Here is a 19,099-nt window from a genome sequence, read left to right as displayed (position 1 = left end):
TAAAGGCTGATGTTATTCCCACATATTTGCATGCAAGAAACATGTGTGAACTGTTTTCAAAGGTACTGTATCTATAAATTGTTCAAACACAGCAAAGAAAAAGCTTCGGTCACAGCATTTTTACTTTGGATTGCAAAAAATTGTTTTTTTAAACCAAAATCTGCTTTCTTCTCATACTATGTGTCTCCCTTCATTGGAGGATGAGTGAAATAGATGCCTCTTCCAAATTGTGTGGTCAAATAATAATTCTTTTTTCCAATTAACTTATTTGTATTTCAATTTTCAACTTTATTTATGTAGCCGAAAATCACAACAACAGTCGTCTCAATAGGCTTTTTCTGTGGTTTCCTAGAGAAGAGGGGTGGCATTTTTTTGCCCCTTGGCGCTAATTACCCCACTCTCCCCTACTGCTTAAACATACACTTCTGTGACTATGCTAACTCCCAACCTTATGAGTAACATGAAAAAAAAAACACAGCTCAACGCTGCTACACTTCAGCGATTTTAGGGTATCTCAGACCCAACCTTGTTTGCAACACGTTAATAAAACAGACTGATATTTTGACAGAGTGCTGTGTACCTCTCAAAAATCCCTTCATCAATAAGCACAACCAGAATTAAGCCATAAGGCGCTCTGAATTATAAAACTTAATGTTTTTTTTTTTTTTTTAAAGAAATTAAGGCTTTAAGTGTCCCCCTTTAGCCACATGGATTACATAATTTGACATACAAGTCTTGGGGGTAACCATATGGTAACAAACTGTTCCCATATGGAACACTACTGGAATTGTTTTACAAGGTGCCACTTTATTTTCTGCACCACTTTGAGAAGCAGGTTGAACAATGATTTGTTGCTTGCAGGTAGAGTTGTAACAACACAAAGTTTAGGGGCACCCGATGGGGATTGTATTAAGGTAAAGGGGCAGGGGCAGGGGCTGAGATCTGCCTCCAGTACAAGATGTCTGTCATTCATTTATTTTAAGTTTCTAAATTTCTGCTTTCTGTCCTCCATTATCAAGTCCTTCGCACCAGCCCGCCTCCATTTGATTTCTCCCTTCCCATCTTATTGTGCTGATTCTTTGACTGGAATGCTTACTCCACACTCCCAATCCAAGCCCATTAGCTGAGCCCAGCAACCCCCCGCCCCCCGTGTCTCTCCTCTGCACTTCCATATAGCCAATCAATTAATACAGGTTCAGTCGGTGTGAGAACGTGCCAAAAAAGAGCAATCCTCTAATTAGCTTGGACGCTACATCAGCTTGCTATTTCGCCACACACACTCAGACACACACACATAATATTGTCTAACTAACACTCACTTCACACAACAACCTTCAGCACTGAATAACAAGCGCTTACACAGACTCCTATTTGAAAGAGTGGCTTCCAGAAACGAGGCATTTTCCTAAAGTATTACCAGATCTGTTTCGTAACGTTGTTGAAACAATCATACTGATCTGACCATATGACAGACCACAGTCTTGACGAAGGTCTTTGAGATTGTCCCACATGCAAAGAGACTAATTCAGATATCTTTTAAGGATGTTATGTTGAGTGGAAAATACAATTTGTAGTTTGATGTTGGGGAAGACTGTTTTAACAGTGTTCAATCCTTTTTATGCTCACTTTTTTACAGACCAACTGTCTATCTTCTATTGTGAGCCTCTTTTAGACACCATTTTAATAGTTAATCAAGTTATTAATTTAAATGAACTAAGCTGTCCAAGCTGAACTAAAGTCTTTTTCAATTCAATTCAATTCAATTATATTTGTATAGCCCAAATTCACATCAACAGTTGTCTCAATGGGCTTCGTGGTGATAATAATTTTTCAGTCTTTCATGTGTTACTACTGTCCCAACTTTTGTGAAACTTGCATAAATCGCTGATATCAAATTTGAAGTGACGTCATGTTTATATAAGTGAATATAAGTAATATTTTTAAATTTATATGTTTCATTTAAATCTGCATTTTGTGTCACATTCTCTGGGACAGACTGGTGACCTGTCCAGGATGTCCCCTGCCTTCACCCACCACTGATAGGCTTCAGCAGCCTCGTAACCCTGAAAGGGTTAAGAAGAATGAATGAATGACACATTTATCCTCTTAACCCTTGTGCTATCTTAGATGACCCCACCCTTACTTTGACGTGTTATTCCTACCATGACAAAGGTGGATAAAGGTGGAAAGATTTCATGTGATCCATGGACACCAGTGAGGATCACAAATCATTGAAGAAAAAGGTTCAGCGCACTGTCTAGTGGGTCTAGATGACCCAGCTCCCAACGTATGGCGCCATGTTGCACACAAAACTTTATAAGTTGCAAATGAAAATATTAAATATTTTCCTTCAAAGTTTTTTTTTTTACTTTAAATTTTTTTATTTTGCTTTCAAAAATTATTTTTGCATTTGCAAAATAAATGTTTTCGCATTTGTTGTGTCTCATCTGGCTTTTTTCCTATCTTTTGATTTTGCTGACATAGGTTTAGCATGACATAGCTGCCATCAAACAGACTACTGACTTGTCCAGATTTTAACCAATCAGGTGTCTCTGTCTCGTATGACGATGCATGGAGGCAGACATGGACTTTGGACTTTGTATCGGTTCTGTTTGAACGGGATTCTGCCGTTTTCAACCATTCTGACCCATTTCTCTCAGAGTAAAACCCAGAGGGAGCAGCAAAGCCACTTACATAAAACATGGTTTTGTATATATTTCTTTTAGTGTAGCGACCAGCGTGTTTAAAATGTCCGCAGCTGAAAATAAAGGCTTGGCCCTGACTCTGTCGAGTGGCAAGGATGTTACATACATATTACGATTAAGATTTGTATCTGAACTATTTTTTTATTTTCATCAATAAATGTTGAAGTACGAAAAAAATTAGCAGTTTTTCACGAGTAGTTTTTATTTTAAATAAAAAAACTTATATAAAACAAAAAAATAAGACGCTGTGAAATTTAACATAAAAGTTAAAAATGCTTCTTCTACTAAATACATTGAGTCTACTTTGGTAAGCCATCATTCTTTTAGTTATTACTGCTGTTAATCTATTCCCATCCCTCATAGGTTGATTGGCAACTCTAAATTGACCATAGGTGTGAGTGTGAGAGTGAATGGATGTGTGATTGTGGACATTCTACCCTGCGACAGACTGCCGACCTGTCCAGGGCATCTCCTGCCTTCGCCCACAAGTGGCTCCGGCAGCCCCGTGACCCCGAAAGGGAAAAACGGTACAGAAAATGAATGAATAAATGAATCTATTCCCAAACACTTGTGCAGCATAAAATAATATGTGCTTTAAATCTTTCTGTCTCTCACTCTCTTTTTTTCCCAAACAGATCTTAAAGAAATTCAAACTTTTTACCAATATTTTGCTCCGGAGGATTCACAGATCACAGACAGGCCTGTTGATTTAGCGTAACGTCAGCAGATGAACTTTACAGTTTCAGGAGATCCTGAGCCATAAATTCACAAATCTGACTCAATAAAAAGTAATCAATGCTAAAAAATAAAAAAGACAGAAAGTATCAATTATTGTTAAAATTATTAAAAATGAAATTTTCTTCAGCCAAAGAGACAAAAAGAGCTTGAACGGCTTCTGAGCCTCTGTAGCAGACAACATGTTAGATAAATATGGCAATTTGATTGGTTAGAATCTAGACCAATCAGCAGGCTGTTTGATGGCAGCTATAGCCGCGGTTACATGGGCAAAATATCTTGATCAGATCAATGGTCGGATTAAAATTAAATCGTCCTTCTCCGGTGGGGCTCTGCGTTGGGTTCTCCCGGCGCGGCGGGGGGGCTGCTCTCCTGGTTGGGCTGGGGCGGCGCTCTCTTTCCCTCCGTGCTTCCCTGGCCTCTGGCTCTGGGGGCCTTGCGGCGGCCCTGCTAGCCCTGGCCTGGGTGGCGGGCTTGGTCGCCCGGGCGGCGGTTGTTCCCTGCCGGTTCCCGTGTGGCATTGGGGGGATTCCGGCTGCCGCTGCTGCTGCGGTGGGGGTCTTGGGGTGGGGATGGCTGGGCACTCTCCCTCCTTCTTTTCACGTTCCACCATCCATTTTAGAAGAACATAAACACTCACCTGAGCACTGGTGTTAGCTCACCTTTGCACTAATAGCTTGCATGACTGAATGACTGAAATATTTCACACTAGTTGGTTTTAAGGCATAAGTATGCGTGTGTGAACACTATCTGTTTTGTGTACATGTCGACAGGTGGACATTTTTGCAGCTAGCAGGTGTGTTTATAACATTTGAGTGTGTGTGTGGACAGGCCCCGCCCTTTTTGTACTGCATTTGAACCTTACCATAATGATTAACAACCAGTAAACTTGTTGCTGTATGCTGCTTCATGGTCTTATCCCCCTTCCCCTCCTATTATCACCCCCTAACCCCCCTCTCTCTAGCGTCCCTCTCTCTTCTTCCCCTCTTTCCTTTTCCGTCCGGTCCAACACCAAAGATTTTCAGACATGATTGAAATTAATAAAGTTTGGCCTCAATTACAAAAGGGGTTTATTCAGACATACCTTTGGTTTGTCTGAAGATTAATAACCCCTCTTGTTAAAGCAAAATATGTCCAACACAAGAGGCCCTCAGCTCTCATCTGTCTGCCCAGCTGTTGGACAGGACAAGTTAAAAAAAAAAAAAAAAAAAAAAAAAAAAAAAAAATTAAATCGTGCACATGGGCCCAGAGAAACTTTTTCCGATTAGAAACGAACGTTCACATGGTCACACTTTCGGTCGGAATAAATCATTTGGGCATCCGCAGTAGTGTTGAAAATACCGGAAAAAGGAAGAGTTCCACAGTACCACAGTAAACAAACCTTTGCTGCCATATACGTTTATGCAGCAGCTCGGTAATATCCGATCTTCCAAGCGTGTTTTTATTAATGTTATGAATATTATGAAGCGCCTGTTCGCTCATCATTTTATTTTTTATCCGTGTGGTCAGTGCTTTTTTTGTGGAAAAATGGAGCTCCCAGGAGAGGCTAACACGGGCTAACAACATTAACCTTGTGTGATGAACATAAAGGCATGCGGGATATACCGCAATCTGCAGCTTGGCTGCACGTAAATATGTGGGAATAATATCAGCTTTTATTTTGTCGGGACACGACTGGAAACACAAATCCACCTCATTGTTTGAACGGTTTCTAAGGACTGAGCGACATTCTGCTTTGAAAAGTTCGCACACCGCCCTAAAGCCGCTGAGTGAGCTTACGGTCCGAGCTCTGCTTGGACACGTGTTTCTCCTGACAGCAGCTAACCAAGAGCGGCGGGACGGATCGCAGTCACACACACAAACAAACAACAAAACGCACACATAAAAAAGCATCCTCCCTACCCTCAAACACAAAGTTATTAATCCAGCTGCTCTGAGACACAGTTCGTTCGGTCCACCGGCACACGAGCCAGGACCGGGCAGGGTCCAGATGTCACGGGTCACGAAGCGCTCCTCCCCCGCACCCCCCTTGTGAGGGGTGTAAGAGAGTGAAGCGGCACTTCGCACTGGGCGTCCGCAGAGCAGCTGGTCGGTCCTGTTTGAGCTCCAAAACTCTCTCTGGAGCGAAACATCGTCTATGCATGAGGTTAAACCAGAGCAGAAGTGACACACGATCGGAATGAACTGTTTACATGAACAACGATCGGATCAACAATCGGCATAACCCACCTATCTCGATCAGAAAGAAATTTTGATCCGAACAAGTCTCAATCGGGGCAGACTATTCCGAACGGCGTGTTCACATGACGCATTTTTCTTCTGTTCAGGCGTTCTTTCCGATTACTTTTGCCCATGTAAACGCAGCTTATGTCAGCTAAACTGAAACTTATGCGAGCAAAATTAAAGATACGTAGAAAAAAAAACGGAGATGAGACACATCGCATGCAAAAACATTTGTTTTGCAAACGCAAAAATATTTTTTGAAGGCAAAATAAAAAAAATAGAGCAATAAATGTGAAAAAAAAGTTTTTGAAAATTTTGAAGGCAAAAAATAAATCTGAAATAAAAAAAAATGTTGAAAGCAAATATTTAATGTTTTGATTTGCAACTTATATAGTTTTGTGTGCAAGGTGGTGGCATATATATCACTCCATAATAAGCAGCAGCCAGGTTTTGTTGGGTCTTTCACTTGTCCACAACCCAGACTAAAGCTGGCCTTGGGGGATAGGTTCCTGGTGGTTTCAAGATACTGGAAGTATATGAAAGTAAAAAGAAAGAACCAACAGTTTTTACTCGTCTTTTACAGACATTCATCCCTTTCCAAAAAATAGAGTTATGATAGGGTGTTTAAACTGAGCCAAATGAGAGGCTGTGGGTTTGAATGGTGGATTTGTCAATGTGGTCTGACAGCAAGACATTGATACTGTAGACCCAGTGGCTAAACAATAAACCAGGACTGTTCAGGAGACTGGAGTTTACAAAGGAGGACAATAACTTGTGCTCTCTGAATATTACAGTCTGTGGTACATGTGAACCTTTCCAAACAAAAAGAGAATAAAAAGTTCATTCATAATTCCATTAAAATATATCCTTTCATTGAATATAGATTCAGGGCCCATTGTTTAATTGATTTCATGTATTTATTTGTACATAAATTGGGGTTACAGCTCATGAAACCTAAAAAAAAAAACAGGATTTCAGATAATTAGAAAACTTTGGATAAATCACCATTTACTTTGCAAAAGGATGAAAACGTAAATTATGATCGCATCAAATCAACCAAATTAGATGATCTTCAATACTTAACAGTGTGGGCAGGGGCCAGGTCATGCTGGAAGATGAAATCTGCATCTCCATCCAGATCCTCAAGGAATTATAGAGTCCTTTAGAACATTCTGGTAGACTATTGTAGTGATTTTGAATTGAAAAAAGCAGAGTTTACCAACACCAGTGCTGACTATTGTAGCCAAATCATGACTGGGTGTGGGGATTTCACAATGGACCTCATGCAGTCTGGATTCTGCTCCTAACCAATGCATGCACAAGAAGAACATGTAAACTCTAGACAGAAATGACCCAACTGGGATTTGAACCAGGGCCTTCTTATTGTGTAGAGAGGTGCTAACCACTACTTCACAGTGCAGCCCATAGTTCATTTTGTTTTTAGTTATTTGTAAAACAAATGTTTGTTACTTTTTTCCCCCTAATTTAGCGTTTTGCATTTTCCTCAGGAAATACAATTGATCTATTTTATTTTGATTATTAAAGAGGAAATGAATTTTCCTTCTGGCTGTCCTTGCAACCCAATGGCTAATAATCAATCACCTTGAAAAGTGATCATTAAGTTTGCTGATCATTTAATTTTCCAAGTCAATTCTTGAAGAATTGAAGAAAGAGAGTTTTCATCCTCTCTTCCAACTCCTAAAAGTGTCTTCAGTAATGTAGAATGTCAGGGATCCTTGATCTGAATGTGCGCCAGCCTGAATCTGCACTCATTCTCTGTCTGCGCTCATTGTGGACCTTTCAGAGACCTGCGGAGCTCCAGCCTGCTGAGTGAGATCAGAGTACAGACAGGGAGAGGGAGCGAGAGGGGGTGGGGGGGTTCAGAAGGGGAGGTGCTAGGGCTTCCTGCGGGGGCTGCCTGTGCGAACGCTCCCTGAATGACAATGCGGCGCATCAGGGCCTCAGCACGACTCCCTCAGCAGCACATGCACACCCACACACTCATTCCCAGAGTGAGCTGGGGAAAGCTGCATGACCATGTAGCAGCAGCAGGACAGGATTTACCAGAGTAGAGACATGAAGGAAACAGAGCTATCACTGTCTGATCCTCCCTATTGATAGATGATTGTGCAGTTCATCACGTGAACAAAACGTTCAAAAATTGTCTAGTAGTGTACCCTCTATTTTGCCCATTTTTTCGTACACATTCTGTCAACAGAAACAACCTTGTGTAACACCTAATAGTAGTTTAGATAGCCAGCAAGAATAATATGACAACAATGTCACTTAAATTCTAATGATCCTTGGGCAAAGAATTCTTTTATGAGGTTTACTTAGAAAGTAGATACAGTGGGAAAAAGGTCAAGGGGTCCAATCTCAGGTTAGCTCAGGTCAGAGGGTTTGATCTGACATGCAAGACAAAACATCCATTCATTTCTAAAGCTGTTTCTAAACCTTTTTAGTCCCCTTTGGGGTCATGGGGTTTTTATACTTTTCCTTTGTCCTGCATAAAAACACTATTTTAAGCTAGATTTTCTTTATATATGTCTGCCATCATTAGAAAAATGCGTCCAGACCATATTAAACTCCAAAAACACGATTTTCAATGGAGTGGGTCTAAGTGTTTCATTGGTTGAACCTAAGCACAGTGTTTACAGGCTGTTTAAGGGGTGTTAAAACTGAGGAGCTGATGAAGACAAACTGAAAACTAGACTTTTGGGTTAATTTACTTAACCAGAAACAGCTACGAATAATTGACCATGAACCCTGGTGTGACATTGAGAGAGGGGGGACACAAAGCTGCTAAAAATAAAACTCAAACATTTAGCATAACTTTATTCAAAATAGCCACAAAAACTGAACAAAAAAGCAATACACTTTGCAGAATCATTACTGTCAGGAAAACCTTGTTGGTTTTAAAATAGCCTCCACCATATGTCTTGGTTTGAGGACCTTACTGGATGACTTTTGAGTCCAATCAGAGTTTCAAATAATAGGTTGTTAACTGCCAAAAAGCTGGTTAGAAGATAGAACAAGCAAGCAGGGTTTACAAATATTATTTTGCCATGAACAGATGGTGAGAATTACAGAAGCTCACCCACACAGATTCACGTTGCTTTCAATGCCAAGCAGGTGATATGTGGTGCTTTCTACTCTTGCTTCAGGACCTTGGACAGAGTCAGAGGGTCTTGGAATTGCCTCAGTGGCCATTTAAGTGCCATGGACAGCATTAAAGCATTTAATTTGGTTGGGTTTTATGCCTGATATATTTAATAATGCTAGTTTAGACACACAAAAACAGTATCTATAAATGTACTCCTGAAGTTTACTTTTACTTTTTCTCCACAGATATTGAGTTTGGCTTAATGAGCCCAACACCCCCCAATTTCATATCCCTTTTTTTTGCGTCTTTGCCATCATTTTCATTTTCCTTTCTTGGAGCGATGACAGCTCGGATGGCTTAGCTTAAGCAAACAGCTTGCTTAACCGCATCAAAGACAACTCAGATGCCAAAGCCAGACTGACAGACGGCCTTTTTGCGTGTGTGTGTGTGTGTGTGTGAGTGGACTCTAAACATTTCTAACAATCCTGAGCATTCAGATAAAACTGTGATTCTATCTATTTGATCATAGACATTAAAAAATTTGATAACTCTTAAAAATACATTGAAATATGTGTGTTTATGGAGCCTAAAATATAAATAATTAACTGCAAATTTAAAGGACAAAATATAGGGTGTAACGATCGATCTGTCAAAGGTACGTTGTTAATTGGCCTAAATCATTATAAAATCATTTCAAAATTAAATCAATTGATTATGTCAATATTGGAAATTAACATTTGGATTGAGGAATGGTTGGTTTATTTTACTATAACATAAAAACAACCTAGTGCATCACAGCGGAAAAGACATATGTGATGGCAGCAAAAACTGATCCGATGTGTGGAAACACTTTTAATTATGCAAAGACATGTGACCATGCAGAGTGTTAGAATTTTCTAATAGTGTTCCGTTTGGATTATTTTTAAGTGAAAAAAAACAACAGTGGGCTGAACTTTATAAAACTAGAATGGGAATGGATTTGCCATTGATTCTTGCTTAATTGTTTGTATCCATATCTCTAAGTCGCACTAGCTGAATTTCTGTCTAAAGATGTCCTGGATTGAAATATCTTAAAATGTCATTGGGATTTTGTCATTTCTTTAAATGTTGGGACAAGAATCTGGGAATAAAGAGCATTAACAACCAAAATACATAGCAAATGTGAAGCTATAATAATTATGAAGTGAAACATAAATTATGATATGAATTGAATCACTTTTTAAATAAATTGTTACACCCCTGATAAACTACACAAAACTGACAAAAATCTGCATTCTTATGGACGTGTCCCTGCTCTTAGATCATTATGTGTGAAGACTTCAATCACAAACTCAGTTGAAGACATTTGGGATGTTAAGTAAAGATGTGGTGTGTTTAGCACCAAAAAAGGAAGCAGTGAATTATATTTGGAACAGTGATGGACTATTTGCAGTCTGTTCTTTTTAAATATTGTGATCAGTTAAAACAGTAGATGTGATGAGAGGCCACTTCTTTGCTTTTAATGTGAGGGGCTGCTTTGACTTTATTGGGCTAAAGGTAAGATTGTGTGTGCCCAGGTGACGCCCATCCATCTCTTCCGTGCGCTTTGGAGAGAGTGGGATGGAATGGGGGTGGCTCCGTGCGTCGTGCGCTGCAAGCCGTGTCCACGGATGTGCGCGTGGCGCTCGGTTCCCATCAAACTGATCGGAGGCTCAGGACGCCGCTGACTGAACGCAACAGAACCGCAGGAGCGCCAGGCTCGTCGAGTTTTCTTATTTTACGGAAAGAAAGAAAAAAATCCCGCCCTCGGACCGTGCGCGCATTGACTCATACCCCCCACCCCCCTTGGGGATCGACGGAGACGATAAACCATAATAAGAGGGAGGATAGGAATAGTGCGCTAAAGAGGGAGGGAAGAGACGCTGGACTGGTTTGGCTCAGCGCGGCTGGCCCCGTCTCCCTGGTTCGCGGAGCCTCGGCGGCGATGCTGCTGGGCGGGGATGGTTCTTGGTTTGTGTCTGGTGGCGGAGGAGAAGATGCGAGCTGCTCCTGCAACGCGCCCGTGCCGCCGCCGTCGTATTTTACTTGCAAGAATTGATGATGGTGATCATGCTGCCTCCCCCAGTGGTCTGCGCCTCCGGATCCTCTTCGTCCGGGATTCTCGCCGTCCGAACGCTGGATTATAGATGATTGTCGTGGACTTCCTTTTTTTCTTTTTATTTCACCGAACTGCTCTGGAGGGAAGACGTCAATAATAATTGGTAAATCGTGCACCTGTGCGTCTCCGTCTCCAAGTGCGCGCAATCACGCCCAAAAAAGCACTGACCGACGCCTTGGCGAGGAGGAGGAGGGGGAGGAGGAGGGGGATGCCGCACCGTCCATTACCAAATATCAACAAATGTCACCGGGCTCAGATTTTGGGGAAGCCCCCCTCCGTTGTCGTCTGCGTGTAACCTGAACGCAGCGCTGGTAGAGTCAGAGGTGGCAGCAGCTCCATCAAACACTGCGGATCTATGCTTCAAGAATAAATGAATTATTAAAGATTTTACTCTTATCTGTTTCTATTTTTATCCCGCTGAAGACAGAAAAAAAGTGTGTGGAGGATGTGCAGGGTGGTGGGGGACCTGGGGAGGAGAGGAAAAAGACAACTGCGGATCCTGTCAAGATGCACCAGGCTGTTGAAAGCGAAAAAGACGCAGTGCCAAGCCAGAGCAGCCTGCTCACATGAGATAATAGCAATGGCATGTTTGTTTTCTCACTCAGCTATGCATCCATGTCGGATTATTTGAAGTGATCGATTTGTTTCTTGATCAAATGCAAGAACCAACTATTTTGGATTGGTTTTATTCCCTTTCCCCCCTAAGAACATCAACATGAAACATTAAAAGCTGAATTATTTAGAAGTAGAGGCAAGTCTGATGCTCTGACATTTTTTTGTCATATTCCGTTACAAATCCAAATTTTTTCCCTCCGTCTCACACGGAACTGATTCAGGAAAATTACATAAATATAAGGCTCTGAAGCAAATCCATATTCTAAACACTTGATCAGGCAAGTGCGGTCTCCCTCTCCTCTTCTCCTCTCTGCCCCCTCCCTCTCTGCTCCCAAATGGAGGGATCTTCTCCACACTGAAGATCAGGGAAGGAAGCAGATAGACAGACCAAGACAGAAGCCACGGATAGAGCAACTCCATTTTGCATGCGTGTTTTGAAGCTAAGATTGATGGGGTGGTGGTATGAGGAAGTGTCCCCCCTAGCTCTTTCTTAACCTCTGACGTTTGGTGTCTGCAGAATGGCGCGTTTTGGAGACGAGGTGCCCAACAGGTATGGAGGAGGAGGTGGTGGTGGCAGTGGTGGCGGGGGTGCCGGCGGACAAGGGGGGCCGGGCCGTGGTGGCAGCAGGCAAGGTGGGCCCCCTGGAGCACAGCGGATGTACAAGCAGTCGATGGCCCAGAGAGCTCGGACCATGGCCCTGTACAACCCTATACCCGTCCGGCAGAGCTGCCTAACAGTCAACCGCTCCCTCTTCCTCTTCAGCGAAGACAACTTTGTGAGGAAGTACGCCAAAAAGATTACTGAATGGCCATATCCTTTCGAAAAAAATGCCAAGGTACTGTTGTTGGAGTGTGTTTGGAGAGCATGCTTAGGTGTGGCCTTGCTGGAGTAACATGCACTTGCAGGATGAAAGTTGTGGGTTGTGTTCTGACTGATGGCCTCAAACGTGCACATGTGTGAATCATTTTCTTATGTGATTGTTACAGCGTGTGCTTTGAATCTGTACAAATTGATATGTGAGACAACACATGATTTCATTGCCTCTTTCCGCTGTGTCCGAGCCCGTGGCTGTGGGCTCATCACATTCAGTTCCCAGGGGAGTGAAAAAGGGTGATGACAGTGACGGTGGTCACCATGACAGCAAAAGTTACAAGAACTGGGATGCCACTGTTGATTGATGAGCTCAAGCTTGTTAGCGACTCGCTTCTGTGCATTTGTATAAGCATGTGTGCTGCTAGTTGAAGTAAGTGCTGATGTCAGCAATATGAAGGCTTAAGCACCAAGCAACCAGAAGGGAAAGGAAATGACTGTATCCTTCTCTGACTGTCTAATTACTACTGACTGTATAAGATTGGCCAATGGCTCATCAGACAGTGGAAAAAAACGGAAAACCCTCCACTGTGGTTACATGCCAGCATGATGCCATTGGAAAACACATCTTAAATTTGGCAATTTCCTTAAAAAAAGCTACCAAAAACAAAAGCAAGAAAGGATAATGAAAGTAAACTGGTCTAAAGTTTTAATCTCTAGTGGACAGTAGCATAGCGACAGAAGGTCCGGGGATTGCGTTTTTCTTTGCCTCTTGAAGTATCTACAATGTAGTTACAAAGTAGTAGCAACCATAATTAAATACTGTCAGACCCTAAAGCATCAAGCATAGATTAGCCTTGCACAAAGACATTTGTTCAGTGATACAGTTGCAAACATCTTCAGCCTGGATTTTCGTAAGAAACCAGATTCAGATCTACACCCAGGGACATTGCTGTTAAGTGTAGTACCATTTAAAAGTGGATGTACAGTCAGAGAGAAATTCAATAAAAAAACAAACAAATACAAAACACAAAGTCACCATTAAATCATGGGGAGGTTGTCAACTGACGCCAGTAAACTCAAATTAAAATCCTATAGAGACCTCATTACATTTGTTTTGCTGCTACCAATATTTGTTGCAAGAAGTTATTTTGGAAGATTCTTGTGCACATAGATATGCATCTCTAGCTGCCTTGGTTTGACTGAGCTCAGTGTTTTACCCCTTACACCAGAGTGTTTACCCCATCGCATTCCAAATAGGAGGTATCCACTGGTTTCAAGAAGCCAAAATCCCACAGAAAAAAACAGCTGTTACTCAGTCTGATACCTTTTTTTCGTAAACATGTTCTTCCTAATCCTTTTTTGTAGTGCAGTTTATTTAAGTTATAAACTGGCCATTCAGATGTCTCAATAAAAATAGGTGGTCTTATGTTGAGCGTTCAAAATATTTGATTCACGGATTCTCCTACGCCTGATTTCAAAAGCTCAGGGTGTGGACTTCCAACAAGCTCACTCCTGATTGTCTAGACTTGTTGTCATAGAAATGTTGACTCAGACCGACTTGGACCAATTACTGCTCAGTGACGTCGTCTGGCTCCATCATGGCGTCGTCTGTATAACAAAAAAATGGCGATTGAATTGACTTGATTTCGTTGGAGCTGGAAGTAAGCAGCTTTCTATGGTTCATTCAGTCCAGGTGTCATACACAGTCAATGATTTACAATCTTTCAACTCCGTAACTCTTCAACCTTTGATGCAGTTAGCGTAATTTGTCTCAGAGAAAAGCAGCTTTGGGCTGATATGGCACATTGCGCTGTAGTAAAGTGTTTACGCAATCACTGTAAATCAGCAGATTCTGTCACAGATTAAAGCAGCTTTGCACCGTTTGCACTCTTAGCATTCGTAAAGTATTACATAACAGTGCAAAGCTAATACAAAAAGTTGCTTTTTTCCACGTCAGAATCAGCTGATTTACGGCAATTGTGGAAACGCTCGAAGATTTGCGGAACATCAGAAAGCAAGTGTTATGTAGGCATCACTGGCAACATCTCTGGTGCTGTGCTAGTAAAATGTGACACTGCTTGTATTATATTTTAGATTCTCAATAAGTTTATGATTTGTGTTTGTTTGAATAATAAATATTCTAACTCTATATTGCTTTATGTCTAATGAAAAGGTTACTTTTTGCTTGTTATTTCACTAGTGTAGATGCAGATGCCTATTATTGTGTTCCTGCTAGTTGTTTAAAGAAAAATATTGACAGTTTCTAAAAATAAAACCTTTACAGGTGTAGGGCTTGACACAACTTGATTTTATAGGCATTTCTGGAAACAGCTGGAGTGTTTAAAAAGATGACAGTAACGTTAGAACATGATGTCCACAACCCAATGAAAAAAGGAATTCCAGCCAGCCAACTTATTTATGTGAAAGTGAAGAGCTGTAATTTCCTTGTTACAGTGAAGTCAAAATGATTGATTTGGATCCTTTGTATTTTCATTAATGCCTTCAGATCCTAAACAGAGGCAGTCTCAAACTTATTTGCATTGAAGCTTCATAATCATTTAATATTTCTTGATCTGTTGCTGTATCTTTGTTTTTTTTTTGTTTTAGAAGCAGTTATGCTTTCCCTAAAAAAAACAGGAATAAAAATAATATTAGAAGAGGCAAAATCTATGTGGGACTTATGGAATCCTCAGGGGCTCCGAGACCTGAAACTGTCGCTCACTGTGCCGGTTGTATGGAAATAAGTTTTTGTACCTTCCGAATTTGTACCCGTTCTCATTCCCAGGGCATTAAACAGGCTGTTCTGTAAAAGCCTGGAAAGTCTCAAATGAGGGTCCTTTAGCATTGTTCCTGACAGATTAGTTCTGGTGGTATTGCACACAAACAGCAAACTAGACAAGAATTATGTTGCAGCTTTTACCTATAAAAAAGAACAAGGTCTGCACGCTGGGCCTGAAAATGGGTGAGGGAACGTCACAACACTTAACAAAACACTTGCGCTTTATGTATGATTGTCACTTCTTTCAGGGATGTGATTTAACCGTTTATATTTTAGATCTGGGCAGAAGTGATGTATTTTTCTGCGATCTTTAAATCCCCAAAAAGAAGAGGGCAGGTCTATTTTAGACAGACAAAGCTATTTAAAAGCTGCAAATGATTGAATTTCTCAAAACTGGAGTTTTTTTGCAAACTCATACTTCCTACATATTATTGGCTATTAATGTGTATAAGTTATATCTTTTTAAAACGTTGTAACATAAATATACTAACAGAAATAAGCCGGCTTTTTGCTATTAGTTTTGGCCTAGTCCCATGCACCCATATGGGGGTTGTCCTGGCCCATTGAGGGCAGTAGACAGGTACAGCAGCATCTTAAAGAGAGAACTGTTTCTTGAAGTTCCCTCAAGGCTTGTACAGAGTTGTCTACGACCTTAACATTTTGGAAGCCACCTGCGTACCCAGTACAAGTTTGCCTATTTTTCACCAGCAGACAGCCCATATCCAACCGTAAGGGCAGTTGTGACAAAGGCAATAGACACTGCAACTTCATACTTAATTTTCTTGGTGCTACAGTATACTGTATCTCAAAATCTATCAAATATACAGATGTGATTCATAGGTATTTTTTTTTAACTTTTTTTTTTTTAATAGTTCTAGTTTTTGGTCGGAAATCTGAGACTAATCTTGATTCTTTAACGGCTTACCATGAGTTTTTTATCCTAAGCAACTATATGTTGATGCCTAAAACTAACCAAGTATCTGTAACTCTCTTAACTACCCAATGTAAGAAGTAAATACTTCTTTAAGGCTCATAGTATGACATGTTGTTCACCTTTTGGCTTATCCCTTCAGGGGTCGCCACAGCGAACCAGCTTTGACTGATTAGCACAGGTGCTTTGGTTGCGAGTTATAGGTCGGGTGCCCTTCCTGACACAACCCTGTATTTATCCAAGCTGGGGACCATCACAGGGAGACCAAGACTTGGACTCCATCATGGTTAATCTCACAGAACATTCTGTCCTTTTTCAATATTTCAGAAAAAAATGCTTTTTATTTTAATTAGCTTTGCAATTACAGAGTTGTTATCTATTTATTTTTTATCATTGCTCTTCAAAAAGAGACTTGGAATGATTTTTTTTTATTGAAAAGCAATGACTTCAAATCTTCAAATAAGGATGATAATTGTTACCTATGTAACAATTACATGTCTTTATATTTCACAGGTTTTTAGAGTAGTTGTAGTAGTGACAACCTATTCCATTCACTATGTCAAAAATAGCTTTGATAACAAGGACCCAGACATTTCTGAGAAACACAGATGGCGTCCTTTGGCACAGTTAAAAAAAAAAACTCAACTCAACTACACTAGACATCAGGAAAAACCTCACACATCTTTCCAAGAATTCTTTATTCGAACAAAGAAGAATAACGTTCTTAAATTAAATATTATATATTTAATAAAGACTATGTGCATCTATGTGCAGAACTTGATTTGAGTTCTGGAAAAGATACTTATTTAAAAAGAGTTTATTGTGCCTTTATGGGCCATGCAGGTAGCAAGCACGAAATAGCAATGTCATGGGTGTGCTTTGTGAGCGCGTCCTTTGAGAGACCTTAGCCCCAATGGGAGACCCCAACTAGGTTTAGACTGTTGGAGGGGTGAAAGATTGGCTGATTTATATTCCTGTCACACAAGCAAGTCGTGCATGAACCATGCATAATTATTGCCCTGTTTATATGCAATTTATTTGTGATTAGTGGGGCCAATTGCATAATTTTAACATGATATGTGCGTTTTATATGCAAAATAAAAATTATACATTGGTGGTACATGCGTTATACACACATGGACATGCGTGGAATGGTCATGAAAATGCCACAAATTCACATCTCGCAAAAATCACGTACTATTGCGTATGATGCACGTTATTATAAAAAAATAGAATACCTAAATTAAAATAGTGCATCTGCACTTTACTGTTGTTTATGTCTACGCACGGGACAGTGAGAAACGTAATTTCGATTCCTTTGTATGTCAAGCACATGTGAAGAAATTGACAAATAAACCTGACTTTGACTTTGACTAAAATACCTAAACTACGAAGCAAAACGTTATGTTTGGCGTAAAAGCAACACAGCATCCCCACTGTCAAACATGGTGGTGGCAGCATCATAGTTTGGGCCTGCTTTTCTTCAGCAGGGACAGGGAGGATGGTTTGAATTAATAGACGGATGAATAGAGACAAATACAGTTTGATACATGTGCTTTAGATATAAAAACAAAACTGGACAATTAGCTTGTACAGAATTTTTTATTTAGTAAAGTCGTTTTATTTTTTAGAAAAACTCTGTCATATGTTTAGAACATTCAAATCCTAATTTGTCAATGAAGTGAGCTCGTACCAACATGCCACCATTTGTACAGAGCCCGGCTGTGTTGGCTGGCGGACTCTGTGGCTTCTTCCACCACAGACCCAAAGGAGTTCATTCTACCTCCCTCCCTTTTCCCTTCCTGTACTTCCCCATTCCCTCTCACCCTCTTTCTTTCTGAGCTGCTTTCAGCTCCTCCTCTCCACTGTACATCTCCCTCTGAAGTCCTATTTTAACATTTCTGTCCTCCATCTTCTCTCTCTTGTTTTTTGGTTATCTTAACACAACTGTCACTACCTGTGTGATGCAGTTTGCTGTAGGAGGTGATGTTATGATAGTAAAGAACATGTAATGAAGGTTCATACAGTTAACAAATGTCAGGATAAACAAGCACAGTGTGTTATAAAGATTGCGATTTAGCCAAACTGAATAAAAGTCAACAAGAGGAATGCAGATCAGGGTACTCAATAATGAATTATTGTTCCACAGGACATAGCTAATAAACTTTATGCAAACAAAAACATTACAAGTAGTCCACACTACAAGGCTGTAGACTCTTAATTTCTTTTTACAGAATTTTCATCTGCTACAATTTATCATCTGTTACATCATAGTGACTTAACCCTTTAACACTAAAGAGATGTCACTGGCGACACCTAAATTACACGCTCTTTGAAATACCATATCTCTTCGACTGTAGACACGATCATTGTGGTGAATCAGCTGCCTCTGACGCTGATAAACAAAACATTACTAATGTAAAGTGCTGCATAACGGCGCAAAGCCATTTTTAGAATTAGTTGTTATACGTTGATTGCATAAGCATTTCACTACTGTACAGGGGTGCATGCCAAAGCAAGGCAGCTTTTCTCCCCTTCAGAATCCTCTGGAATTACGTTATCGGTTGAAGATTTACGCTAATCGAAAGAATGTCAACACTTGAGCTAAAGCCCTCGTGTGAAAGGGTTAAAATTGATCTTTTTATTAATTTTTTCACTTCATTCATCTCAACTTGTTTCTTTACTGAAGCTTCTCAATTCAACACTGGGAAATGTTTGCAATCAAAAAGCTGCACCTTGTTTTGTCAAGCCACTCTTATCTTTCATTTTCACATAGATACTTTCAAAGGTTAAACAGGGTTGATGTCAAATAGGAACATTTTGTTCACAATTCATTGAAACTTTTTATTAGCCTAAAACAAAGGAATCACTGTATTTTCCGCACTATAGGATGCACGAATCTTAATTGTCTAATTTCAAAATTGTCATTTATAGGGCTTATTGAGGCGCATTAAGCAAGACAAAAGAGTCAAAGATACGTCTGTGAGACCTTATTTACTGTGTTCACTGTAACTCTCATTTTTGACACACTATAGCCACTTCAGAAGCGTTAGCTGC

At 40.4% G+C, this 19,099-nt stretch overlaps 1 protein-coding gene across 25 annotated transcripts in view; it reads left to right on the top strand.

The window, feature by feature from the left end:
• Positions 1–9,549: 9,549 nt before the first annotated feature.
• The window catches only part of cacna1a (calcium voltage-gated channel subunit alpha1 A), a 194,316-nt gene continuing 184,766 nt past the window's right edge, over positions 9,550–19,099 (top strand). For 13 of the 25 annotated variants that reach the window (XM_023959302.1, XM_023959286.1, XM_023959281.1 and 10 more), the window contains exons 1-2: positions 9,554–11,006; positions 12,036–12,329. In XM_023959302.1, coding sequence (XP_023815070.1) covers positions 12,037–12,329 — 293 coding nt within the window. In that variant the 5' untranslated portion in view covers positions 9,554–11,006; position 12,036. Of the gene's footprint in view, positions 11,007–12,035; positions 12,330–19,099 lie in introns of all 25 variants that reach the window. The other 12 variants (XM_023959252.1, XM_023959258.1, XM_023959257.1 and 9 more) reach the window with 3 other exon arrangements.

Source organism: Oryzias latipes, chromosome 1 (genome assembly GCF_002234675.1).
Source record: "Oryzias latipes chromosome 1, ASM223467v1".
Classification (NCBI taxonomy): Eukaryota; Metazoa; Chordata; class Actinopteri; order Beloniformes; family Adrianichthyidae; genus Oryzias; species Oryzias latipes.
Note: the sequence above shows the minus strand (reverse complement) of the source record. Positions and strands in the feature narration are given on the sequence as shown.